The sequence below is a fragment of the Leptodactylus fuscus genome, chromosome 1, assembly GCF_031893055.1.
Source record: "Leptodactylus fuscus isolate aLepFus1 chromosome 1, aLepFus1.hap2, whole genome shotgun sequence".
Taxonomy (NCBI): Eukaryota; Metazoa; Chordata; class Amphibia; order Anura; family Leptodactylidae; genus Leptodactylus; species Leptodactylus fuscus.
Window position 1 is genome coordinate 99,652,797 of NC_134265.1, and position 27,670 is coordinate 99,680,466.

The window sequence follows — 27,670 nt, forward strand, 5'->3', positions numbered from 1 at the left end:
TGGAGCTGCACATTGAGAATCTCTAAGAATCCATGAACCCTTGCTACACAATAGCAGAAACATGTGGCACAGCAGGGAACTAGCAAACTGTACTACAACTTTGTAAGCTTGCTACTATCTGGGACTTAGCAAGTTCTGTCAGGCCAATTACAAAGGTCTCCCTACTGCATGTGCAATCCTTCTTCTCCTGGGGACAAACTTAGGCTGAACAACATAAACTATCATCTAAGTGTTTTTGCCATTTAGAAGCAGAAAACATTAGAGGAGGGGGGAAGCTAGTCAGCCGGCTCTTGGGCATCTGGAAGCTGTAAGTGGAAAAGGAGCCCCTGTACTGGTGCCTCGCTCAAGTGGAGCAGGGGGGACCAGCCAGCTTGCTTACCCTTTACCTTTTTTTTATGTGACAGCTCATTGAGCTGCTGATGCCGGCTGGCTGCTCCTTGTTCCTGGTCTTGTAGATCCTTAAGCCTGTGGGCGACCCCACCCCCTTCCCCGAGCCACCAATGAATGATAAGCCCTTGGGGGAAGGGAAATCCCTGCACACCAAGGCCACTCAATATCCAGCTAGTTTATGCAGCCAGCCGGCTTGCAATACATCTGCTCTATAAATACAACCTCTACATAGACATATTATATGCCTATATCTTCTGCATGTACGTGTACTCGAAGTATATACATAGAGCGTATATATACACCTATGCTAGGTACACATCCTTTGCTGTGACACTTCTATTCTTACATATTGTATACATAGTTGCAGTCACATGTAGGAACGTCCAGTGCACAGTGCTGTTTCTGGGGGTGCACATTTCAGTACCGGACTGTGTACAACACCATAGACAACGTGTGAGCAGGCTGCAGGTGATCGCTGTCTTCCTCGTACTCTTGCCTTGGTGTGGCTCATGTATGAACTAGTGATACCACACATCCGTAAGCACAGAGCTGCCAGACATCGGTGACAGGAGCGGGGGAGGGACACGGCAGGGGAGCTGTCAGCCATGAGAATCCTCTTCATCGCCTGTCTAAGAGCAAACACTGGTAACTCCACCACTGCCGATAGGATCAAGTAAGTGACAATGCAGTGCAGGTCCTGTAAGCGCAGCCTGAGTCCTGTAACCTCAGCCTGTGTGCCCGAGTCCTGTAACCTCAGCCTGTGTGCCCGAGTCCTGTAACCTCAGCCTGTGTGCCCGAGTCCTGTAACCTCAGCCTGTGTGCCCGAGTCCTGTAACCTCAGCCTGTGTGCCCGAGTCCTGTAACCTCAGCCTGTGTGCCCGAGTCCTGTAACCTCAGCCTGTGTGCCCGAGTCCTGTAACCTCAGCCTGTGTGCCCGAGTCCTGTAACCTCAGCCTGTGTGCCCGAGTCCTGTAACCTCAGCCTGTGTGCCCGAGTCCTGTAACCTCAGCCTGTGTGCCCGAGTCCTGTAACCTCAGCCTGTGTGCCCGAGTCCTGTAACCTCAGCCTGTGTGCCCGAGTCCTGTAACCTCAGCCTGTGTGCCCGAGTCCTGTAAGCGCAGCCTGTGTGCCCGAGTCCTGTAAGCGCAGCCTGTGTGCCCGAGTCCTGTAAGCGCAGCCTGTGTGCCCGAGTCCTGTAAGCGCAGCCTGTGTGCCCGAGTCCTGTAAGCGCAGCCTGTGTGCCCGAGTCCTGTAAGCGCAGCCTGTGTGCCCGAGTCCTGTAAGCGCAGCCTGTGTGCCCGAGTCCTGTAAGCGCAGCCTGTGTGCCCGAGTCCTGTAAGCGCAGCCTGTGTGCCCGAGTCCTGTAACCTCAGCCTGTGTGCCCGAGTCCTGTAACCTCAGCCTGTGTGCCCGAGTCCTGTGAGCGCAGCCTGTGTGCCCGAGTCCTGTGAGCGCAGCCTGTGTGCCCGAGTCCTGTGAGCGCAGCCTGTGTGCCCGAGTCCTGTAACCTCAGCCTGTGTGCCCGAGTCCTGTAAGCGCAGCCTGTGTGCCTGACTCCTGTAAGCGCAGCCTGAGTCCTGTAAGCGCAGCCTGTGTGCCTGAGTCCTGTAAGCACAGCCTAAGTCCTGTAACCTCAGCCTGTGTGCCTGAGTCCTGTAAGCGCAGCCTGAGTCCTGTAAGCGCAGCCTGTGTGCCTGAGTCCTGTAAGCGCAGCCTGAGTCCTGTAACCTCAGCCTGTGTGCCCGAGTCCTGTAAGCGCAGCCTGTGTGCCCGAGTCCTGTAAGCGCAGCCTGTGTGCCCGAGTCCTGCAAGCGCAGCCTGTGTGCCCGAGTCCTGTAAGCGCAGCCTGAGTCCTGTAACCTCAGCCTGTGTGCCCGAGTCCTGTAACCTCAGCCTGTGTGCCCGAGCCCTGTAAGCACAGCCTGTGTGCCCGAGTCCTGTGAGCGCAGCCTGTGTGCCCGAGTCCTGTAACCTCAGCCTGTGTGCCCGAGTCCTGTAAGCGCAGCCTGTGTGCCTGACTCCTGTAAGCGCAGCCTGAGTCCTGTAAGCGCAGCCTGTGTGCCTGAGTCCTGTAAGCACAGCCTAAGTCCTGTAACCTCAGCCTGTGTGCCTGAGTCCTGTAAGCGCAGCCTGTGTGCCTGAGTCCTGTAAGCGCAGCCTGTGTGCCTGAGTCCTGTAAGCGCAGCCTGTGTGCCTGAGTCCTGTAAGCGCAGCCTGTGTGCCTGAGTCCTGTAAGCGCAGCCTGTGTGCCTGAGTCCTGTAAGCGCAGCCTGTGTGCCTGAGTCCTGTAAGCGCAGCCTGTGTGCCTGAGTCCTGTAAGCGCAGCCTGTGTGCCTGAGTCCTGTAAGCGCAGCCTGTGTGCCTGAGTCCTGTAAGCGCAGCCTGTGTGCCTGAGTCCTGTAAGCGCAGCCTGTGTGCCTGAGTCCTGTAAGCGCAGCCTGTGTGCCTGAGTCCTGTAAGCGCAGCCTGTGTGCCTGAGTCCTGTAAGCGCAGCCTGTGTGCCTGAGTCCTGTAAGCGCAGCCTGTGTGCCTGAGTCCTGTAAGCGCAGCCTGTGTGCCTGAGTCCTGTAAGCGCAGCCTGTGTGCCTGAGTCCTGTAAGCGCAGCCTGTGTGCCTGAGTCCTGTAAGCGCAGCCTGTGTGCCTGAGTCCTGTAAGCGCAGCCTGTGTGCCTGAGTCCTGTAAGCGCAGCCTGTGTGCCTGAGTCCTGTAAGCGCAGCCTGTGTGCCTGAGTCCTGTAACCTCAGCCTGTGTGCCCGAGTCCTGTAACCTCAGCCTGTGTGCCCGAGTCCTGTAAGCGCAACCTGTGTGCCCGAGTCCTGTAAGCGCAGCCTGTGTGCCCGAGTCCTGTAAGCGCAGCCTGTGTGCCCGAGTCCTGTAAGCGCAGCCTGTGTGCCCGAGTCCTGTAAGCGCAGCCTGTGTGCCCGAGTCCTGTAAGCGCAGCCTGTGTGCCCGAGTCCTGTAACCTCAGCCTGTGTGCCCGAGTCCTGTAACCTCAGCCTGTGTGCCCGAGTCCTGTAACCTCAGCCTGTGTGCCCGAGTCCTGTAACCTCAGCCTGTGTGCCCGAGTCCTGTAACCTCAGCCTGTGTGCCCGAGTCCTGTAACCTCAGCCTGTGTGCCCGAGTCCTGTAACCTCAGCCTGTGTGCCCGAGTCCTGTAACCTCAGCCTGTGTGCCCGAGTCCTGTAACCTCAGCCTGTGTGCCCGAGTCCTGTAACCTCAGCCTGTGTGCCCGAGTCCTGTAACCTCAGCCTGTGTGCCCGAGTCCTGTAACCTCAGCCTGTGTGCCCGAGTCCTGTAACCTCAGCCTGTGTGCCCGAGTCCTGTAACCTCAGCCTGTGTGCCCGAGTCCTGTAACCTCAGCCTGTGTGCCCGAGTCCTGTAACCTCAGCCTGTGTGCCCGAGTCCTGTAACCTCAGCCTGTGTGCCCGAGTCCTGTAACCTCAGCCTGTGTGCCCGAGTCCTGTAACCTCAGCCTGTGTGCCCGAAACCTGTAACCTCAGCCTGTGTGCCCGAGTCCTGTAACCTCAGCCTGTGTGCCCGAGTCCTGTAACCTCAGCCTGTGTGCCCGAGTCCTGTAACCTCAGCCTGTGTGCCCGAGTCCTGTAACCTCAGCCTGTGTGCCCGAGTCCTGTAACCTCAGCCTGTGTGCCCGAGTCCTGTAACCTCAGCCTGTGTGCCCGAGTCCTGTAACCTCAGCCTGTGTGCCCGAGTCCTGTAACCTCAGCCTGTGTGCCCGAGTCCTGTAACCTCAGCCTGTGTGCCCGAGTCCTGTAACCTCAGCCTGTGTGCCCGAGTCCTGTAACCTCAGCCTGTGTGCCCGAGTCCTGTAACCTCAGCCTGTGTGCCCGAGTCCTGTAACCTCAGCCTGTGTGCCCGAGTCCTGTAACCTCAGCCTGTGTGCCCGAGTCCTGTAACCTCAGCCTGTGTGCCCGAGTCCTGTAACCTCAGCCTGTGTGCCCGAGTCCTGTAACCTCAGCCTGTGTGCCCGAGTCCTGTAACCTCAGCCTGTGTGCCCGAGTCCTGTAACCTCAGCCTGTGTGCCCGAGTCCTGTAACCTCAGCCTGTGTGCCCGAGTCCTGTAACCTCAGCCTGTGTGCCCGAGTCCTGTAACCTCAGCCTGTGTGCCCGAGTCCTGTAACCTCAGCCTGTGTGCCCGAGTCCTGTAACCTCAGCCTGTGTGCCCGAGTCCTGTAACCTCAGCCTGTGTGCCCGAGTCCTGTAACCTCAGCCTGTGTGCCCGAGTCCTGTAACCTCAGCCTGTGTGCCCGAGTCCTGTAACCTCAGCCTGTGTGCCCGAGTCCTGTAACCTCAGCCTGTGTGCCCGAGTCCTGTAAGCGCAGCCTTTGTGCCTGAGTCCTGTAAGCGCAGCCTTTGTGCCTGAGTCCTGTAAGCGCAGCCTTTGTGCCTGAGTCCTGTAAGCGCAGCCTGTGTGCCTGAGTTCTGTAAGCGCAGCCTTTGTGCCCGAGTCCTTTAACCTCAGCCTGTGTGCCCGAGTCCTGTAAGCACAGCCTGTGTGCCCGAGTCCTGTAACCTCAGCCTGTGTGCCCGAGTCCTGTAACCTCAGCCTGTGTGCCCGAGTCCTGTAAGCGCAGCCTGTGTGCCCGAGTCCTGTAACCTCAGCCTGTGTGCCCGAGTCCTGTAAGCGCAGCCTGTGTGCCCGAGTCCTGTAAGCGCAGCCTGTGTGCCTGAGTCCTGTAAGCGCAGCCTGTGTGCCTGAGTCCTGTAAGCGCAGCCTGTGTGCCTGAGTCCTGTAAGCGCAGCCTGTGTGCCTGAGTCCTGTAAGCGCAGCCTGTGTGCCTGAGTCCTGTAAGCGCAGCCTGTGTGCCTGAGTCCTGTAAGCGCAGCCTGTGTGCCTGAGTCCTGTAAGCGCAGCCTGTGTGCCTGAGTCCTGTAAGCGCAGCCTGAGTCCTGTAAGCGCAGCCTGAGTCCTGTAAGCGCAGCCTGAGTCCTGTAAGCGCAGCCTGAGTCCTGTAAGCGCAGCCTGAGTCCTGTAAGCGCAGCCTGAGTCCTGTAAGCGCAGCCTGAGTCCTGTAAGCGCAGCCTGAGTCCTGTAAGCGCAGCCTGAGTCCTGTAAGCGCAGCCTGAGTCCTGTAAGCGCAGCCTGAGTCCTGTAAGCGCAGCCTGAGTCCTGTAAGCGCAGCCTGAGTCCTGTAAGCGCAGCCTGAGTCCTGTAAGCGCAGCCTGAGTCCTGTAAGCGCAGCCTGAGTCCTGTAAGCGCAGCCTGAGTCCTGTAAGCGCAGCCTGAGTCCTGTAAGCGCAGCCTGAGTCCTGTAAGCGCAGCCTGAGTCCTGTAAGCGCAGCCTGAGTCCTGTAAGCGCAGCCTGAGTCCTGTAAGCGCAGCCTGAGTCCTGTAAGCGCAGCCTGAGTCCTGTAAGCGCAGCCTGAGTCCTGTAAGCGCAGCCTGAGTCCTGTAAGCGCAGCCTGAGTCCTGTAAGCGCAGCCTGAGTCCTGTAAGCGCAGCCTGAGTCCTGTAAGCGCAGCCTGAGTCCTGTAAGCGCAGCCTGAGTCCTGTAAGCGCAGCCTGAGTCCTGTAAGCGCAGCCTGAGTCCTGTAAGCGCAGCCTGAGTCCTGTAAGCGCAGCCTGAGTCCTGTAAGCGCAGCCTGAGTCCTGTAAGCGCAGCCTGAGTCCTGTAAGCGCAGCCTGAGTCCTGTAAGCGCAGCCTGAGTCCTGTAAGCGCAGCCTGAGTCCTGTAAGCGCAGCCTGAGTCCTGTAAGCGCAGCCTGAGTCCTGTAAGCGCAGCCTGTGTGCCCGAGTCCTGTAAGCGCAGCCTGTGTGCCCGAGTCCTTTAACCTCAGCCTGTGTGCCCGAGTCCTGTAACCTCAGCCTGTGTGCCCGAGTCCTGTAAGCGCAGCCCGAGTCCTGTAAGCGCAGCCTGAGTCCTGTAAGCGCAGCCTGAGTCCTGTAAGCGCAGCCTGAGTCCTGTAAGCGCAGCCTGAGTCCTGTAAGCGCAGCCTGAGTCCTGTAAGCGCAGCCTGAGTCCTGTAAGCGCAGCCTGAGTCCTGTAAGCGCAGCCTGAGTCCTGTAAGCAAGCGCAGCCTGAGTCCCCGAGTCCTTTAAGCGCAGCCTGAGTCCCCGAGTCCTGTAACCTCAGCCCGAGTCCTGTAAGCGCAGCCTGTGTGCCCGAGTCCTTTAACCTCAGCCTGTGTGCCCGAGTCCTGTAACCTCAGCCTGTGTGCCCGAGTCCTGTAAGCGCAGCCTGAGTCCTGTAAGCGCAGCCTGAGTCCTGTAAGCGCAGCCTGAGTCCTGTAAGCGCAGCCTGAGTCCTGTAAGCGCAGCCTGAGTCCTGTAAGCGCAGCCTGAGTCCTGTAAGCGCAGCCTGAGTCCTGTAAGCGCAGCCTGAGTCCTGTAAGCAAGCGCAGCCTGAGTCCCCGAGTCCTTTAAGCGCAGCCTGAGTCCCCGAGTCCTGTAACCTCAGCCTGAGTCCTGTAAGCGCAGCCTGCGTGCCCGAGTCCTGTAAGCGCAGCCTGCGTGCCCGAGTCCTGTAACCTCAGCCTGCGTGCCCGAGTCCTGTAAGCGCAGCCTGCGTGCCCGAGTCCTGTAAGCGCAGCCTGCGTGCCCGAGTCCTTTAACCTCAGCCTGCGTGCCCGAGTCCTGTAACCTCAGCCTCTGTGCCCGAGTCCTGTAAGCGCAGCCTGAGTCCTGTAACCTCAGCCTGTGTGCCCGAGTCCTGTAACCTCAGCCTGTGTGCCCGAGTCCTGTAACCTCAGCCTGTGTGCCCGAGTCCTGTAACCTCAGCCTGTGTGCCCGAGTCCTGTAACCGCAGCCTGTGTGCCCGAGTCCTGTAAGCGCAGCCTGAGTCCTGTAAGCGCAGCCTGTGTGCCCGAGTCCTGTAACCTCAGCCTGTGTGCCCGAGTCCTGTAACCTCAGCCTGTGTGCCCGAGTCCTGTAACCTCAGCCTGTGTGCCCGAGTACTGTAACCTCAGCCTGTGTGCCCGAGTCCTGTAACCTCAGCCTGTGTGCCCGAGTCCTGTAACCTCAGCCTGTGTGCCCGAGTCCTGTAACCTCAGCCTGTGTGCCCGAGTCCTGTAACCTCAGCCTGTGTGCCCGAGTCCTGTAAGCGCAGCCTGTGTGCCCGAGTCCTGTAAGCGCAGCCTGTGTGCCCGAGTCCTGTAAGCGCAGCCTGTGTGCCCGAGTCCTGTAAGCGCAGCCTGTGTGCCCGAGTCCTGTAAGCGCAGCCTGTGTGCCCGAGTCCTGTAAGCGCAGCCTGTGTGCCCGAGTCCTGTAAGCGCAGCCTGTGTGCCCGAGTCCTGTAACCTCAGCCTGTGTGCCCGAGTCCTGTAACCTCAGCCTGTGTGCCCGAGTCCTGTAACCTCAGCCTGTGTGCCCGAGTCCTGTAACCTCAGCCTGTGTGCCCGAGTCCTGTAACCTCAGCCTGTGTGCCCGAGTCCTGTAACCTCAGCCTGTGTGCCCGAGTCCTGTAACCTCAGCCTGTGTGCCCGAGTCCTGTAACCTCAGCCTGTGTGCCCGAGTCCTGTAACCTCAGCCTGTGTGCCCGAGTCCTGTAACCTCAGCCTGTGTGCCCGAGTCCTGTAACCTCAGCCTGTGTGCCCGAGTCCTGTAAGCGCAGCCTGAGTCCTGTAAGCGCAGCCTTTGTGCCTGAGTCCTGTAAGCGCAGCCTTTGTGCCTGAGTCCTGTAAGCGCAGCCTTTGTGCCTGAGTCCTGTAAGCGCAGCCTTTGTGCCCGAGTCCTTTAACCTCAGCCTGTGTGCCCGAGTCCTGTAAGCACAGCCTGTGTGCCCGAGTCCTGTAACCTCAGCCTGTGTGCCCGAGTCCTGTAACCTCAGCCTGTGTGCCCGAGTCCTGTAAGCGCAGCCTGAGTCCTGTAAGCGCAGCCTGTGTGCCCGAGTCCTGTAACCTCAGCCTGTGTGCCCGAGTACTGTAACCTCAGCCTGTGTGCCCGAGTCCTGTAACCTCAGCCTGTGTGCCCGAGTCCTGTAACCTCAGCCTGTGTGCCCGAGTCCTGTAACCTCAGCCTGTGTGCCCGAGTCCTGTAACCTCAGCCTGTGTGCCCGAGTCCTGTAAGCGCAGCCTGTGTGCCCGAGTCCTGTAAGCGCAGCCTGTGTGCCCGAGTCCTGTAAGCGCAGCCTGTGTGCCCGAGTCCTGTAAGCGCAGCCTGTGTGCCCGAGTCCTGTAAGCGCAGCCTGTGTGCCCGAGTCCTGTAACCTCAGCCTGTGTGCCCGAGTCCTGTAACCTCAGCCTGTGTGCCCGAGTCCTGTAACCTCAGCCTGTGTGCCCGAGTCCTGTAACCTCAGCCTGTGTGCCCGAGTCCTGTAAGCGCAGCCTGTGTGCCCGAGTCCTGTAAGCGCAGCCTGAGTCCTGTAAGCGCAACCTTTGTGCATGAGTCCTGTAAGCGCAGCCTTTGTGCCTGAGTCCTGTAAGCGCAGCCTTTGTGCCTGAGTCCTGTAAGCGCAGCCTTTGTGCCCGAGTCCTTTAACCTCAGCCTGTGTGCCCGAGTCCTGTAAGCACAGCCTGTGTGCCCGAGTCCTGTAACCTCAGCCTGTGTGCCCGAGTCCTGTAACCTCAGCCTGTGTGCCCGAGTCCTGTAAGCGCAGCCTGAGTCCTGTAAGCGCAGCCTGTGTGCCCGAGTCCTGTAAGCGCAGCCTGTGTGCCCGAGTCCTGTGAGCGCAGCCTGTGTGCCCGAGTCCTGTAACCTCAGCCTGTGTGCCCGAGTCCTGTAAGCGCAGCCTGAGTCCTGTAAGCGCAGCCTGTGTGCCCGAGTCCTGTGAGCGCAGCCTGTGTGCCCGAGTCCTGTGAGCGCAGCCTGTGTGCCCGAGTCCTGTAACCTCAGCCTGTGTGCCCGAGTCCTGTAACCTCAGCCTGTGTGCCCGAGTCCTGTAAGCTCAGCCTGTGTGCCCGAGTCCTGTAACCTCAGCCTGTGTGCCCGAGTCCTGTAACCTCAGCCTGTGTGCCCGAGTCCTGTAAGCGCAGCCTGAGTCCTGTAAGCGCAGCCTGTGTGCCCGAGTCCTGTAAGCGCAGCCTGTGTGCCCGAGTCCTGTAAGCGCAGCCTGTGTGCCCGAGTCCTGTAAGCGCAGCCTGTGTGCCCGAGTCCTGTAAGCGCAGCCTGTGTGCCCGAGTCCTGTAAGCGCAGCCTGTGTGCCCGAGTCCTGTAAGCGCAGCCTGTGTGCCCGAGTCCTGTAAGCGCAGCCTGTGTGCCCGAGTCCTGTAAGCGCAGCCTGTGTGCCCGAGTCCTGTAAGCGCAGCCCGAGTCCTGTAAGCGCAGCCCGAGTCCTGTAAGCGCAGCCCGAGTCCTGTAAGCGCAGCCCGAGTCCTGTAAGCGCAGCCCGAGTCCTGTAAGCGCAGCCCGAGTCCTGTAAGCGCAGCCCGAGTCCTGTAAGCGCAGCCCGAGTCCTGTAAGCGCAGCCCGAGTCCTGTAAGCGCAGCCTGTGTGCCCGAGTCCTGTAAGCTCAGCCTGTGTGCCCGAGTCCTGTAAGCTCAGCCTGTGTGCCCGAGTCCTGTAACCTCAGCCTGTGTGCCCGAGTCCTGTAAGCTCAGCCTGTGTGCCCGAGTCCTGTAACCTCAGCCTGTGTGCCCGAGTCCTGTAACCTCAGCCTGTGTGCCCGAGTCCTGTAACCTCAGCCTGTGTGCCCGAGTCCTGTAACCTCAGCCTGTGTGCCCGAGTCCTGTAACCTCAGCCTGTGTGCCCGAGTCCTGTAACCTCAGCCTGTGTGCCCGAGTCCTGTAACCTCAGCCTGTGTGCCCGAGTCCTGTAACCTCAGCCTGTGTGCCCGAGTCCTGTAACCTCAGCCTGTGTGCCCGAGTCCTGTAACCTCAGCCTGTGTGCCCGAGTCCTGTAACCTCAGCCTGTGTGCCCGAGTCCTGTAACCTCAGCCTGTGTGCCCGAGTCCTGTAACCTCAGCCTGTGTGCCCGAGTCCTGTAACCTCAGCCTGTGTGCCCGAGTCCTGTAACCTCAGCCTGTGTGCCCGAGTCCTGTAACCTCAGCCTGTGTGCCCGAGTCCTGTAACCTCAGCCTGTGTGCCCGAGTCCTGTAACCTCAGCCTGTGTGCCCGAGTCCTGTAACCTCAGCCTGTGTGCCCGAGTCCTGTAACCTCAGCCTGTGTGCCCGAGTCCTGTAAGCGCAGCCTGTGTGCCCGAGTCCTGTAAGCGCAGCCTGTGTGCCCGAGTCCTGTAAGCGCAGCCTGTGTGCCCGAGTCCTGTAAGCGCAGCCTGTGTGCCCGAGTCCTGAAAGCGCAGCCTGTGTGCCCGAGTCCTGTAAGCGCAGCCTGTGTGCCCGAGTCCTGTAACCTCAGCCTGTGTGCCCGAGTCCTGTAACCTCAGCCTGTGTGCCCGAGTCCTGTAACCTCAGCCTGTGTGCCCGAGTCCTGTAACCTCAGCCTGTGTGCCCGAGTCCTGTAACCTCAGCCTGTGTGCCCGAGTCCTGTAACCTCAGCCTGTGTGCCCGAGTCCTGTAAGCGCAGCCTGAGTCCTGTAAGCGCAGCCTGTTTGCCTGAGTCCTGTAACCTCAGCCTGTGTGCCTGAGTCCTGTAAGCGCAGCCTGAGTTCTGTAACCTCAGCCTGTGTGCCTGAGTCCTGTAACCTCAGCCTGTGTGCCTGAGTCCTGTAACCTCAGCCTGTGTGCCTGAGTCCTGTAAGCGCAGCCTGTGTGCCTGAGTCCTGTAAGCGCAGCCTGTGTGCCTGAGTCCTGTAAGCGCAGCCTGTGTGCCTGAGTCCTGAAAGCGCAGCCTGTGTGTCTGAGTCCTGTAAGCGCAGCCTGTGTGCCCGAGTCCTGTAAGCGCAGCCTGTGTGCCCGAGTCCTGTAAGCGCAGCCTGTGTGCCCGAGTCCTGTAAGCGCAGCCTGTGTGCCCGAGTCCTGTAACCTCAGCCTGTGTGCCCGAGTCCTGTAACCTCAGCCTGTGTGCCCGAGTCCTGTAACCTCAGCCTGTGTGCCCGAGTCCTGTAACCTCAGCCTGTGTGCCCGAGTCCTGTAAGCGCAGCCTGTGTGCCCGAGTCCTGTAAGCGCAGCCTGTGTGCCCGAGTCCTGTAAGCGCAGCCTGTGTGCCCGAGTCCTGTAAGCGCAGCCTGTGTACCCGAGTCCTGTAACCTCAGCCTGTGTGCCCGAGTCCTGTAACCTCAGCCTGTGTGCCCGAGTCCTGTAAGCGCAGCCTGTGTGCCCGAGTCCTGTAAGCGCAGCCTGAGTCCTGTAAGCGCAGCCTTTGTGCCCGAGTCCTATAACCTCAGCCTGTGTGCCCGAGTCCTGTAACCTCAGCCTGTGTGCCCGAGTCCTGTAAGCGCAGCCTGTGTGCCTGAGTCCTGTAAGCGCAGCCTGAGTTCTGTAACCTCAGCCTGTGTGCCTGAGTCCTGTAACCTCAGCCTGTGTGCCTGAGTCCTGTAACCTCACCCTGTGTGCCTGAGTCCTGTAACCTCAGCCTGTGTGCCCGAGTCCTGTAAGCGCAGCCTGTGTGCCTGAGTCCTGTAAGCGCAGCCTGTGTGCCTGAGTCCTGTAAGCGCAGCCTGTGTGCCTGAGTCCTGGAAGCGCAGCCTGTGTGCCTGAGTCCTGGAAGCGCAGCCTGTGTGCCTGAGTCCTGTAAGCGCAGCCTGTGTGCCCGAGTCCTGTAAGCGCAGCCTGTGTGCCCGAGTCCTGTAACCTCAGCCTGTGTGCCCGAGTCCTGTAACCTCAGCCTGTGTGCCCGAGTCCTGTAACCTCAGCCTGTGTGCCCGAGTCCTGTAACCTCAGCCTGTGTGCCCGAGTCCTGTAACCTCAGCCTGTGTGCCCGAGTCCTGTAACCTCAGCCTGTGTGCCCGAGTCCTGTAAGCGCAGCCTGAGTCCTGTAAGCGCAGCCTGTGTGCCCGAGTCCTGTAAGCGCAGCCTGTGTGCCCGAGTCCTGTAAGCGCAGCCTGTGTGCCCGAGTCCTGTAACCTCAGCCTGTGTGCCCGAGTCCTGTAACCTCAGCCTGTGTGCCCGAGTCCTGTAACCTCAGCCTGTGTGCCCGAGTCCTGTAACCTCAGCCTGTGTGCCCGAGTCCTGTAACCTCAGCCTGTGTGCCCGAGTCCTGTAACCTCAGCCTGTGTGCCCGAGTCCTGTAAGCGCAGCCTGTGTGCCTGAGTCCTGTAAGCGCAGCCTGAGTCCTGTAAGCGCAGCCTTTGTGCCCGAGTCCTATAACCTCAGCCTGTGTGCCCGAGTCCTGTAACCTCAGCCTGTGTGCCCGAGTCCTGTAACCTCAGCCTGTGTGCCCGAGTCCTGTAACCTCAGCCTGTGTGCCCGAGTCCTGTAACCTCAGCCTGTGTGCCCGAGTCCTGTAACCTCAGCCTGTGTGCCCGAGTCCTGTAACCTCAGCCTGTGTGCCCGAGTCCTGTAAGCGCAGCCTGTGTGCCTGAGTCCTGTAAGCGCAGCCTGTGTGCCTGAGTCCTGTAAGCGCAGCCTGTGTGCCTGAGTCCTGTAAGCGCAGCCTGTGTGCCTGAGTCCTGTAAGCGCAGCCTGTGTGCTTGAGTCCTGTAAGCGCAGCCTGTGTGCCTGAGTCCTGGAAGCGCAGCCTGTGTGCCTGAGTCCTGGAAGCGCAGCCTGTGTGCCTGAGTCCTGTAAGCGCAGCCTGTGTGCCTGAGTCCTGTAAGCGCAGCCTGTGTGCCCGAGTCCTGTAAGCGCAGCCTGTGTGCCCGAGTCCTGTAAACGCAGCCTGTGTGCCCGAGTCCTGTAAGCGCAGCCTGTGTGCCCGAGTCCTGTAAGCGCAGCCTGTGTGCCCGAGTCCTGTAACCTCAGCCTGTGTGCCCGAGTCCTGTAACCTCAGCCTGTGTGCCCGAGTCCTGTAACCTCAGCCTGTGTGCCCGAGTCCTGTAAGCGCAGCCTGAGTCCTGTAAGCGCAGCCTGTGTGCCCGAGTCCTGTAAGCGCAGCCTGTGTGCCCGAGTCCTGTAACCGCAGCCTGTGTGCCCGAGTCCTGTAACCTCAGCCTGTGTGCCCGAGTCCTGTAACCTCAGCCTGTGTGCCCGAGTCCTGTAACCTCAGCCTGTGTGCCCGAGTCCTGTAACCTCAGCCTGTGTGCCCGAGTCCTGTAACCTCAGCCTGTGTGCCCGAGTCCTGTAAGCGCAGCCTGTGTGCCTGAGTCCTGTAAGCGCAGCCTGAGTCCTGTAAGCGCAGCCTGAGTCCTGTCAGCGCAGCCTTTGTGCCCGAGTCCTATAACCTCAGCCTGTGTGCCCGAGTCCTGTAACCTCAGCCTGTGTGCCCGAGTCCTGTAACCTCAGCCTGTGTGCCCGAGTCCTGTAACCTCAGCCTGTGTGCCCGAGTCCTGTAACCTCAGCCTGTGTGCCCGAGTCCTGTAACCTCAGCCTGTGTGCCCGAGTCCTGTAACCTCAGCCTGTGTGCCCGAGTCCTGTAACCTCAGCCTGTGTGCCCGAGTCCTGTAACCTCAGCCTGTGTGCCCGAGTCCTGTAACCTCAGCCTGTGTGCCCGAGTCCTGTAAGCGCAGCCTGTGTGCCCGAGTCCTGTAAGCGCAGCCTGTGTGCCCGAGTCCTGTAAGCGCAGCCTGAGTCCTGTAAGCGCAGCCTGAGTCCTGTAAGCGCAGCCTGAGTCCTGTAAGCGCAGCCTGAGTCCTGTAAGCGCAGCCTGAGTCCTGTAAGCGCAGCCTGAGTCCTGTAAGCGCAGCCTGAGTCCTGTAAGCGCAGCCTGAGTCCTGTAAGCGCAGCCTGAGTCCTGTAAGCGCAGCCTGAGTCCTGTAAGCGCAGCCTGAGTCCTGTAAGCGCAGCCTGAGTCCTGTAAGCGCAGCCTGAGTCCTGTAAGCGCAGCCTGAGTCCTGTAAGCGCAGCCTGAGTCCTGTAAGCGCAGCCTGTGTGCCCGAGTCCTGTAAGCATAGCCTGAGTCCTGGAAGCCTTCAAATGAGGTAATAAGGGGATGTGCAGGGTCTGTAGTGTCAAGAGAAGCAGATAAAAAGTGTCAGCTTGTGCCACATACTTTATGAGAATCCACAGCAAAATTTGCTACAAATCTGCATGGGTCAGATTCGCATCTGCGTTCGGTGTTCCATTCGGGGAGTCCGCTTGGGGACCCCCTGAACAGAATACTGAACGCATTGACAAGTGTTGAGCAATGAAAGTACACAGGCCCCATAGACTATAATGAGGTCCATGTGTTTTCTGTGTTGTGTCTGCACGGAACATGCGGAGAAAAAAGTACTTCATGATCTACTTTCCTCTCCACATGATTTTTGCGGGAAACACATGGACCTCATTATAGTCTATGGGGTCCATATGCTTTCATTGCTCACCACTTGTCAATACGTTTGGTATTCGTTTGGGGGGGGGGGAAAGTCCCAAGTGGACTCTCTGAACAGAATACTGAACGCAGATGTGAACCAGTCCTTAGGCCACATTCAGACTACTGAGATATGGCCGTCTTGCACTCAAGCTTGCACTCAAGGGGCGTCTGTTTTTATTAATCCCCTATTTCACTTAAGTGTATGGAGGGATCCTTGCAAAATGGACAAAAATAAGACATGACCTATCTTTTGACGATACGTTACAACAGACCAGTCGTGTGAATAAGCCCCCATTGGCTGACATTGAATTCAGTGTTGCCGTTTGATGTTAATCACTGCTATGTGAATGTAGCTTTAGTCCAAGGCCACATTTTGCTGAACACATGGCAGAAAAAAAATAATTTTTCCGTTCTGTTTTGTGATGAGGAATGAAAGGCTTTGTCTCTCTATAAACATACTAGAAGTGCACGTAATATCACATTGCACAATGTAGAAATCTCTATTTTCCATCTGGCGCTGATTCTCTAGTATAAGAAATGCGTCAGCTAATGTAAACAGTGCAGGTTGTTAAAGTGAACGCCTTTGTGTAACTAGCAAAGTTATGGGATATTAACTATTAGATCTGTATAATCTGTGAGCTTGGAGTTACAAGAATTTATACAAATGTAGGTTGACAAACAAATAACTGAGCATTGTTTAGAGATGTGCATTTCTGGATTTCCCTAACAATGATGTGAATGCCAGGCCATTTGCTTGGACTAAGTTCACATAACCATCATTAAAGTCCATTGCTCTCATCTATCATAGGAGTATGGCAACAGAGTTAAACAGTGAAAGAATGACTGATGTAGACGGACCCCTGCCACCTGCATTCACTGCAATGTAAAAAAGCATGATGGAAGGTTTCTCCTGTCTGGTTAGAAGAGTAAACAAACCTGACCAAGGAATGCTTCTGTCATGTTTTTACATTACAGTGAATAGGAAAGGATGCTAAGGGTTGAAGTCCATTGCTCTCACCCTACGAGTGTAATGACAGTCATGTGAACATGTTATCCATTTTTTGTATCTATTTGAAATAATAGGAGAAACACTGTAAAAGGTCACATGACTCCACAAATACAGTGGTCTGTGACAAATGGCATGTTCCTGCTGTTAGCATTCTTCACTGACCCATTGATTTCAATGGATGTGTTCTGTCTGAAAATCTGGTAACTAAAACTTGCTTCTCCTGAAGCTCAACTTCTATTGGCTACAGCTCAATACATCAGGTCTTCATTGGATATCACTGGCAGATACCTGTGTGGTAGAGCAGGAAGCTAAAGGCTTCATGCTCCACCGCTCTATTGATCTATATCATTATCCTTAGGAGGACGTTCAGCCATTTTCCCTCTGGATTGTCACGGCACTCCGGTTGGCAATCACTGGTGTAAATGAATGTTACTATTGTTTCAAATATTTTTGTAACTGAACTGTTAAGATGAGTATAAGAAGCTTGGGGGTGGAGCCTGACCGCGCTGGGTAATGGAAGCACACTAGAGGAGCTCCGTCACAGAAAACTTTCAAGAAGCCACAAAACCTACCTTAAGCGAGCTGAAATGGTCAAACCGGGGAAGGACAAGGATCAACCAAGCACCCCCAAAATGGAGACTTACAACGTTTCCTGAAAAAGAAGAATCCCCTCTTGCCACGTGTCCCTTCTAAGATGGCGCCCGGCCGCAGACTAGACAAGGAAACGGGAGACGAATCAGAGACTGAAAGCATCATGGAGGGTGAGCATTCAGATGGCAGCAATATATCTAAATCCTTCTTACAGAAAGCTCTTGATAAAGCTCCGACATAAACAGTTAACCCAGTGATGATGGAGCTTGCTGAAATAAAAGCAGAGATGCAATCTATAGGTAGCAGAGTGCAGACACTGGAGGATACTAGTTCTGCAATGCGCTCTCATACTGAAGAAATGGTTGATACCTTGCAGCAACATAAGGACCTTATAGACAGATCACTCACCGTAGCTGAAGACCTGGAAAATAGGAGTAGAAGGAGAAACCTAAGAATCAAAGGACTCCCAGAATCTTTTACTCCTGACAATATTCCCAAGATGGCGGATAAGCTATTTACAGATTTGCTAGGCCCAGAGAGAGCTGCTAAAGTGGTAGTGGAGCGTATCCACCGAGCACTTTGGCCAAGGCCTAAACAAGGTGATCCACCGAGAGACATACTATGTGGCTTGCTCTCTTATACGGACACTGTCACGATATTGAACTCTGCACGAGCCGCTGACAAAGTATCCTATGAAGAAAATGAGATATCAATTTATCAAGACGTAGCCCCGTCTATATTGGCTAAAAGAAGACTTCTCAGACCTCTTTTAGAAGAATTGCGCATACGCAACATTCAGTACGCCTGGCTGTACCCATTTGATCTCGCCATCAGCTGTGGGGGTAAGAGACTAACTGTCCATGCACCTAGCGATCTTCAGGCAGTCTGGGACATTCTGGACATAGATCCTATTGATATACCATCTTGGCTGCCATCTCAGGATATACCTCCTTTGCCGGACCTACCTGACCTTCATACAGGATCACTGCGACATAGATCACCGAGATCAAGGAGAATTGCTATGAAGGGACGTTTACTCCCAGCGTGAAGAGACTTTCACGGTGTTTGTATACTGTCAATAGGAGCCGTGAGTTAAATTTTCCAGAGCTGTATTGATGCTTGGCTCATCCATATTGTTTGATTCATATGTTATATCTTTTTTTTCTCCCAATTTAGCGGTTATATGGACTCATTCTTACAGTATATTTTACAATGCCTTTAAAGGGGTTGTCCCACGTCGCATACTCGCTGCAGTAAATTCTTCTGTCTTCCGGCTTTGTTGCGTCATTGGTGGGCGGGGTTACATATGCAAAGCCAGCGGCGAGAAGTCGTCGCTTCTATGCCGCTGGCCGTGCGTGCGCGCTGCCGATGCACTAGGCATCGGACGTACAGCCTTCACTATGCAATAATGACTCGGCATCCACTGTAATAGAGAGGCGGATACCGGGGAGTGTAGACGCCGGCACAGGTGAAGCCAGCAGCGCCAGGACCGATGCTCCTCCGCCCCCCCCCTCCCCTCCGGAATAGCAGCATCGCTCCTGCCGCTGCTGGCTTCACCTGTGCCGGCGTCTACACTCCCCAGCATCCGCCTCTCTATTACAGCGAATGCCGGGTCTGTATTGGCGGCCCCTTCCCTCCCCCCAAAGTGTAAACTACCCTCCCCCCTCCAGGCTCGCTCCCGTGCACTTAGCCCCTCCTCCCTCCCCCCTCAGAGCAGCAGATACATCACTTGACTTATGACCAGATAAGTCAAGGGATGTGTCAAAAAAAAAAAAAAAATGAATAAAGTAAGATAGTGGACAAACAAAGCAGTTTTGCTGAAGCAATGTATTTAGGAAAAGTCTTACATCCACATTAACAAGCAGCATAGATAGCATCCTTGTGATGGGACAACCCCTTTAACATGTGATAGCTTACCATAGAAGTTGTATGCTTACCATTAGGAGCTCATAATGCGCATTGTATATCAGATGATGCATAATATACCTCTGTACCCTCTCTTCTCCTTCCCATTAGTTACTCCTTCCCTAATAATCCCTTTCTCTTCCCTAGCAGTAGACCATTTGTGCTCTTTAGCATTTACTTTACTTTTAAGGTGGCATGCTTGTAGGCTTGTTTCCAATCAGGATTTTCTCCGTTCCTACATTCAGTTCACTTTTGTATTAGTTTGATATAAGTAAACGCAGTATAACGCTACAGAGGTGCTAAAGTCTTCTAAGGCACTGTTTTTTCTATTACCAATTGTCTCCTTAAACCATACACTTTGACCTATACTCAATTCTCCCTTTCTTGCTCATATACATTTATCACCCCTGACCCCTCCTCCTTTTTCCTACCTCCCTTACCTGCCTCGCTGGTTCTCACACACAGATACCCCCAATTGATTACAGAGCCCTACCACCTGGATCAGTTTTATCGGTTGAAACTGAGACATAGTGCATCTAATAGCATTTAGGTTGGATCCACATATCTGTTAGACACCACCCATAGAGAAAACATGGACTCTCTCTAATCTAGTGATTACGTCTTATAACATCAATGGCCTAAACTCGCCAGAAAAGAGGAGATGGCTAGAGAGGTACGTGAGGAAAAAAAAACCCATATATTAATGTTACAGGAGACTCATTTTAGCCAAAATCAAGATTTAACCAATGTTTTTTTTTCTTGCCACCCCACCTCAGCCATGAAGGCAGTGGCGATAGCTATCAACTCGACAACCCTGTTTACATGTGTTCAACAGCATACTGACTGAAGCGTGATTTCTATTTCTAAAAGATAGAATCTCAAATAGACAATTAACGTTAGCAACCTTTTACGCTCCCAACCATGGCCAGATTACCTGGTTGTCAGATGCCCTACATGAACTTTCACTCTTCGCTGAAGGAGAATTCATACTTAGAGGTGACATAAATGTGGCATTAGACCCACTTTTGGACACCTCTAAAGGGAGAACTACACACTCTGAGATCATTGCGTAGCTTACACGTAGCATTAAAAAACTGCATTTAGTAGACACCTGGAGGTTAACTAACCCGAGAGTGAAGGACTACACATTCTTCTCAGTACCTCGCCAGACATATCAGAGGATAGACTATGTCTTTTGCTCCAAATCCCTATCCTCTAATGTACTAGCATCCCACATAGGCACAATTTGTATCGCCGATCATGCCCCAATCTCAACTACACTATCCCTACCAGACTTGGTTCCAAGAGAATGGACGTGGAGACTCAACGAGTCGACCTTAGATAAGTTAGAAATTTCATCTGAACTGGCATCCGAGTTGGAATCCTTCTTTAAGATAAATGACACTGACAAGGTTTCCCCCACCTTAGTGTGGGAGTCTCGTAAATCCTTTATGAGAGGGATTTTGATTGCTAAGGTCTCGAAACTTAAGAGACCCAGACGAAAGGAAATGCATTCACTACTGGCACAAATCTCATCAGTAGAAAGAATACACAAAAGATCACTACTTTTATCAATACAGGAAGATCTTGCGCTCTTACGGGAGAAGTTAAAACATCTTCTTAACTTTACTACTGCAAAACAGTTATTATATTTGAGATGCAAACTCTACGCATATGGTAATAAAGGAGGTAAAGTGATGTCGGCACTGATTAAAAAAGAGAGGAACAAAACACATATAGAGACTCCAGGAAGTATACTACAAGACATTGTCAAGATGGTATAAGACGCCCGAGTGGCTGTTCACCCACAAATTAGCAGATGATAAAATGTGCTGGAGATATAAGACACAAACTGGTAGCATTTTACTCATTTGGTGGGAATGTGACTTGTTACAACCCTTCTGGTCTGAGGTGGGACAGAAAATATCTATAATTGTCGGTAAGCCTATCCAACTCACTCCAGAGATGGCCTTACTCTCTAAACCCTCTAACAGTTATTCTCCCTCCAAGACAAATCTGGTTTCTCACTTAATTGAAGCAGCTAAATCACTGATACCCCTTTTATGGCTACAGCCCAATTCTCCTACAATTCAACTTTAGATGGAGAAAATCCACCAAAGAGCCAGATATGAGCAACTCATAAGTTGGAAAACCTGAACACGTGACACTTACCGAAAAATATGGACACCTTGGTGGACATCACTTAATGTTTTCACACCATCACAAACTACTGACTCTTGAACCTACACGAACTGTGTGTGGGGCCCAGCAGGCAGGTTTCACGCCCAAACTCTCCTTTATCCTTACTTCCCCCGAACCTAAGTCCCCCCCCCACCCCCCAACCATTTCGTCCAAATTTTCCTTTCATTTACACTTAATACCCCCCCATCTCTATTTACCATTTCTCACAACCTTATGTAAACTAATAAAATATATGATTATAGGTAATACCTATCAATAACTGGTCAGATTAAACTTTGTCTAAACCTTTGTACTACACCTAGGTTAAGGTTAAACATCCTATCTTTACTGTTGTACCATACCTCTGTTACCATCTAAAAGATGTATTATCCTCATCACGATTTTTTCGTCTTCTGTTCTTACCTGTGTGAACTTTATGTATATTGGTAAATGTTAATAAAATCAGAATTCAAAACAAAACGAATATAAGAAGCTTTATAATATTATCAGAGTAGAGTTCTCCTCTTTCCTGTTACCAGCCTAGTAAACTGCTCATATCGCTGAGAGTTCTGCCTTCACTGAACACTGGCTGTACTTTACAGACGACCATGGAGGGCGCAGGAGGAGGAGTGAGAAGCGCACATCCTGGCACAGAATATAGTAAGAACAGAGCTTATGGCCCATGTATGCGGCAGCGCGTCCGCAGCAAAACTCAGGACAGGTCCTCTGCCTATCTTTTCTAGAGCCCAGTCCCACTAGTTGTAGTGAATGGGTTTGTGGAAGGCACGGGCTGCACAGTGATGTCATCCATGTATCATCCATTCTGTTCTACAACAGACCAGGCACCCGAACATGGTCACAGTCGTGTTCATGTCATCTCCAAATGTTGTGGTGTCCTCTAGATCTTTTATTATGGGCGGTTTAGGAGAGTTCTGTGTTTTTGTGGATGACAACTTGTGGCTTTCTGTCTGTGGAGAAAATATAATTCTCAGCATGTGTTGTCGGTTCAGGCTGCTGGGGCTTGCTAGGAATTGTAGTGTCAAATTTAGTTTGAGATTGCTATTGTAATAAATAGAAGAAATATCCTTCTGATATTCAGAGAGATGGCGCTTCGTGTATTAGCTGTAATTGTGTTTTGTAACCTTTTAGGCCGGGGTATTATGTTGCCTTATGTCATGTAATAATAATTTGTTTGATTTTATCTGTTTACTGAATGTTTGTGTAGCTGGTTTGGTGTAATCCACGTCATCTTTGTTATCCTGTATTGAGTTCAGCCAGTGACTTCCCCTTTCATACTACCTGCATGTTCCTTCCAACATGTCACAATGTGTACAGAAGGGGGAAGGCTGCATATCATAAATTACACACAAGGCCTGAGGCTTTAGGCTGTTAACCACTTCATGACCTGGAGCACGTGTGGACACAGGTTTTTAAATTCATGTGCATTTGAATGCTGTGACATTTTTTTTTCAAAGGTTTTTCAAGTAATTTTCCCATCCGATTTATGGGGGGTTACTCAGGACTTTATTTCTGTGATTTTTAATAATCTATAATCAATTTACACTCATTTTGGACATTGGAATTTGGGCTGGCAGCATTCTACTAAAATATTTTCAAAATAGTTCTCTCTTTCATGTAGAAAAAAAACGAGATGTAATCACAATGTACAAATACATGAAGAGATGGCACAAACGTATTTCTAATGATCTTACAAGGGGACATTCTATAACTATAGAGGAAATAACATTTCACCAGCATTATAGACAGGGATTCTTAACTGTAAGGGTATGTTCACACGGTGGAAACCTTTTCTGCCGTGTGAACTCTTCACATGGCTAGCCGCAATGCAGTGCATCGGCATCCCACTCCTGATTAGGCCCGAATGAATGGGCCTAATTGTGAGTGAGTCTCGCGCCGCGGACGTTGTTGCTGTATTACCCGCAGAATATGCGGGAGCATAGGGCATGTCGTTTTTTTTTTTTTTTTTTCCCGCTAGCTGAAAAAAATCGCTACTGGGAAAAGGAAGCAAGCAAAAAGTCTGTTTTTATTTATATGCTAATGAGCTTCCAGCCAGCACAGGAAGTTCCCAGCAGCACTCGTCTCTATTATCTCCTATGTGTGTGTGCAAACAGGAAGTCAGCAGCAGCCTGTGCTGTATACCCATAGTAAACAATAGCAAAGAGGGTGCACAACCAGTCTAATTAGCACATGAATAAAAACAGACTTATTCAGAAACCACTGAGGCAATTTACATACTAAAGGTACATGTGGAATAGCCTTTCTAAAGGCTATGCAAGGATGTGATTAGTTAAAATGACTTTTCCCAATGATAGAGCCCCTTTAAGCAAGGAAACGTTTTAATGGCAACGGGTTTTAAATTTTTGTAAAGACAAGTTGATCCAAGGTTTTACACTGATTGCTGGAGTTGCAGTGTGATGGATTTTTTGTCATGGGCCCCTAGATCAACACTGTAGGGTTATAGATTTGACTTGATAGGTTTGTTTTCATCCAACCTCATCAACTATGCAACTATGAAATTGTTTGGTTTCCCTGCAGAATCACCACAGATGAAGTGTTATATGGTGTCCACTAAAATCAAAGGACAGTTTGTGTGATATATGGACATACCAGGTCTTTCATAGGAGGAAACTCGATTTGTACCTTCTGATATGGTTTATAGATAAGAGGCCATGCACGCAACTATGTTTTATTTTGGATACCTGGTCTGTGTGTGGGGCAGATTTCCCAGACTGAACTAGGCTGTGTGCATAGAACTCACTGCATCATAGTGAGTTAAGTAGTTAAGTGAAAGAAGTTGTCCAAGATAATTATTATTTTTTTTTTAATTAGGTCGAGGGAGGTGGAAAAAAAAAAAGAAACCCTAGCCTGTCCCCGATGCTCCAGTGTCCTCCTGGCATGGTCCAGTCCAGCTGCACCACACGCCCTCGCCGATTTCCCTAAGCGGCTGGTTGGCCTTAATGGTCATGTGAAAAAACAAAATAAAAAAAAAACAAACTCGCCTGTCCTGGTGCTCTAGTGCCTCCTAGCACAGTCCATTCCTACTGCTGTGATATTTTCTACTGGCATAAGTCACTGCCACTCGTAACCCCTGAGGCCAATCAGCAGCCTAAGGAAGGTGTTCTTTGCTTAGGCTGCTTATTGGCCACAGTGGTCACATATAGCAGAGACATCTGCTGTAAGAAACAGCAGCAGGAACGGACTGTGTTAGGAGGCACTGGAGCACCAGGGACAAGTGATTAGGGTTTTTTTTGTGTTTTTTTTAACCTCCCCCGGGTATAAATTTAAAATACAATTTTATCCTGGACAACCCCTTTAAGTCAGTTTTGATGCAGTCAGGTCTTTAACGGCCACATTACTACTGTACTAAACTGACTTTTTTTTTTCCCCCAAATTGGAATATGATCATGTGCATGGTCACTAAAGGTCCTAGATGTGGAAAGCCGCACCCCACCTCGCTACTAAATCTGAATTTCTTACGAGGTTATGTGAAAATGTTGCCTACAGTATAACATTTCATTTTAATAACTGTAATAAACATATTATACGTAATCCACATTAACTACATCTTCAGATGATAAGTGTAGGGCTAAGTGCACATATTCATGTGGTAAAGCTGCAAGCATTTTTCCTTAACTGCAACAGTTTTGCTAAACCACTTTTGGCTGTACAATTTTTACAGGTGAAACATGTTAACAAAAAAACACCTGTAATAACTTTGCAGCCAGTGTCTGCAGAACTGTGGAAATTCATGGAAAAGCTGTACACAGTATAGCGTTTTTTCCCACACTTATTGGGTACACAGTGAAGCCCGGTTCACATCTATGTTCGGCCCATTCTGTTCCGCTCTCTGCGTGAGCACTTTTCTCTCCGCATTTTTCATGCAGAAACCACACGGACCCCATTATAGTCTATGGGGTCTGCAGGTTTTCTTAGGCAACAGCTTTTTTTTGTGGACAAAGTTTTCGTTTCAGGAGTCCGCTTGGGACCCCGTGAAAGGAAACTCATGCGCAGATGTGAACCAGGCCTGAGCCTCATATAAAGTAAGTGTCAGCTACAGCGGTGCCCGTACTATGTAATATTTATGGTAGATTCCTGGATGGCGCTCTTTTCTAACACTCAGTGAGCTCCTCTATATGCTTTAGTCTGTCAGCATAATTTTTTTAACAGTTTACAAATGTTTTAGTTCTATGATGTCTAATTTCTCCTGCTACTCTTATTACGGGTCTGTTGGCTAGTTGTCAGTTTGTTCTCCTTGCCTGGCAGGACTACTTTATCAAGGACAGCGAGGTTGTGAGCATTTGGCACCTGCAGTGAACTGGAATCTTACAAAATACATGTTGTGGTTTCTTTCCATGAATAATTGCCCTTTCTGTTTGTTATCTACATCAGAATGCTCTTTGGTCTCTCAAATCTGAAATCCCCTAAAGGATTTACACTGGTGTTTGTCTAAATACCGATGTTAAAAGGTGCAAATACTAAATATCAGGTCAGTCTTGAGTTGTGACCCCGAGATAAACACTTTTAACATCCAGTCTTGTGGTTGGCAACTCTATCATAAGATCTGCAACAGATAATATTTCAGATACTTTGATTAGTTGCTGTTTTGCATACAATGTGGAAAGTTTATTACTGGTCTTAAAGGGAACCTGTGAACTAGAAAAATGCTGTTCAATCTGTAGGCAACATGTTTCAGAGCAGGAGGAGATGAGCAGACTGATGTATACAGAGGTTTGCTGAAAAAGCCTTGGTATAACGTGTCATTTCTACATTGAAATCTATTCCCACAAAACTATATATCAGTATACTCATCTCTTCCTGCTGTATAACATGCTGATATACTGAAACATATGGTGTATGTAGTGATGATAATGTCCTCAAACCAGGGAATAAGCCGTAATGGAAGGGGTTGTTCTACAAGCAATAATTACTATGTAAGATAAAGTGTTGTAAATAATGGGACCAACAAAATCATGTACATATTGAAAACCGGGGAGCAGCCATGAGCATTTTTAGTTGGTCTTTGTACTTTTTTTTTTTTTTTTTTTTGTAAGTCACTCGTATCTTTCCATAACCTTAAAGGGAACCTATTTATCCTGTTACATTTATTTCTTAGTAACACATCGGAATAGCCTTAAGAAAGGCTATTCTTCTCCTACCTATTGTTGTCTTCTCCGCGGCCCCGTTCCGTAGGAATCCCCGTTCTTGTCGGTATGTAAATAAGGTCTCTCACAGCACTGGGGGCGGGCCCCAGCGCTCAAACAGCATTGAGGGCTTCCCCAATGCTACCAAAGAACTCTCCAGTGCTGCCTCCATCTACGTCTGGAACGAGGTCCTCACCGCGTCTTCTTCCAGCGGTGTCTTCTAACTTTTAGGCCTAGGGCAAAGCCGACTGCACATGCTTGCAGCCACAAGAAAAATGGCCTCTTACATAGTAAGTTAGAAGACTCCACCGGAAGACGCGAAGTGAAGACCTCGTTCCAGAAGAAGATTGAGGTGGTGCTGGAGAGTTCTTTGGCAGCATTGGGGATGCCCCCAGTTCTGTTTGAGCTCTGGGGCCCGCCCCCAGTGCTGCGAGAGAGCTCATTTACATACCGACAAAAACCGGGATTTTAGGCGAACAGCAGCGTGGAGAAGGTAGGAGACGAATGGCCTTTCTTAAGGCTATTCCAACGTGTTAGGAAACAAAGGGTTTGAAAGATAGGATCCCTTTAAGGAGATCTGTTTCCTTCACCACTTATGAATCTGGTCTCGCCCTCTTCATCTCCAGTCTGACTGCTTGTTGACCACTCTGACACTAGGGGCATTGGATGAACCCTGTCAATTTATACTTTGTTGGGTTATGTAATAATGTTTTCATTGTACTTGAAAAAGTACTACGTAGTGTGATATTTTTCTCTTTTGTATGTTCTGAAATATGCAATACAGGGCTCGTTCACATCTACGCCCGGTCTCCGTTCTGCAGGTTTCCGTTTCCTGCACAAAACAGAGGCAGGAGACGGAAACCTGCCAGCATGTTTCAAGCCCATTCATTTGAATGGGTTTGAAAGATGTCAGGCCGTGAGCGCCGGTGAGCGTTTTATGCTCTCTGCACGAAACCGTTTTTTTTTTTTTTTTTTAAATCGGACACAGAGTCGGACATGCAGAACTCTGTGTCCGGTTTAAAAAAAACAGTTTCGCGGCGGAGAGCAGAAAACACTCACCGGCGTTCACGGCCGGACCCAGTCTGACAGGTTTCCGTCTTCTGCATGCAGAAGACGGAAACCACAGAACGGAATGCCAAACGCTAGTGTGAACATGGCAACAGATGTGAACAGATCTTTATAAATACATACCAAGTACACAGCCAAAAATAGAGAGCTGACAATTCATGGTACTAGCCTCTGCAACAGATCTACCTTGTGTAAATATTGTATGAGATTTGAAGTAGGGCTGGGTTATTACCGTATATACTCGAGTATAAGCCAAATTTTTCAGCCCAGTTTTTGTGCTGAAAAAGCCCCCCTCGGCTTATACTCGAGTCAGCAAAAAAACAAAACAAAAAAAAAACAAACTTTTTTTCTTTTTTTTAGGGGGGGGGGGGGGGTCTATGAACAACAGCAGTATCAATATAAAAAAAAACCCAGAAGATTTAAAAAAAAATAAAATAAATAAATAAATAAAAGTTCTAAATCACTCCTTTCCCTAGAATACATACAAAAGTAGAAAATTACTGCGAAACACATACACATTAGGTATCCCTGTGTCTGAAAGTGCCCGGTCTACTGAATATAGGGTATCTGCAGTGCTCCTGTTCCGTCGGGAAGGGGTTAATAGGAGCACTGCAGATACCCTATATTCAGCCAGGCTGAATTCCAAGTGGGGGAAAAAAATAACAGTTCTCAAGCTCAGGGAAGGCGAACAGGCGAAGCGTTAAGCATCAATTGCTCGTAACATGACTTTACAGCTCACGCGTTCTTGCCTGCAATATAACCTTATTCCGTCCATTGTTTACTTGTCTGTAGAGTTAGTATCCAAGAATAGTAACTATATATAATGAGCAGTAAATCTGTGGTAAATAGGATTGCATTACCATGTACATGGATTAGAAATGGCTCTTTATAGGAAACAAATAGGAGTAAATAAATTCACAGTGTAACATGATAGTATACGGTGCCTGTATAATAATAATTTAAAAAAAGTTACCTTAAAGGGGTTGTCCCATCTCAAGGATCCTATCTATACTGGTAGCTTATGTAACTTCAAGACTTTTCCTAAATATATTGCTTCAGAAATTCTGCTGTGTTTGCCAGTGTCCTTTATGCTTCAGTCTGTGTAGGTCAGAGGTGGCGAAGCATGGATTCACCTCTTGGAATTATACAAGGATCATTTCCCTCATCAAGTGTCATTGTGGG

The 27,670-nt window shown here is 51.4% G+C and overlaps 1 protein-coding gene and 1 long non-coding RNA gene across 3 annotated transcripts in view; both read left to right on the forward strand.

Annotated features, from left to right (window-relative positions):
• Positions 1–27,670, forward strand: part of LOC142203938 (uncharacterized) — a 1,061,686-nt gene that overhangs the window by 34,430 nt on the left and 999,586 nt on the right. The gene's annotated exons all lie outside the window — the stretch shown is intronic.
• The window catches only part of GLT1D1 (glycosyltransferase 1 domain containing 1), a 100,695-nt gene continuing 73,628 nt past the window's right edge, over positions 604–27,670 (forward strand). Inside the window, exon 1 of the mRNA XM_075275033.1 lies at positions 604–1,063. Coding sequence (XP_075131134.1) covers positions 996–1,063 — 68 coding nt within the window. The 5' untranslated portion in view covers positions 604–995. The remainder of the gene's footprint in view (positions 1,064–27,670) is intronic.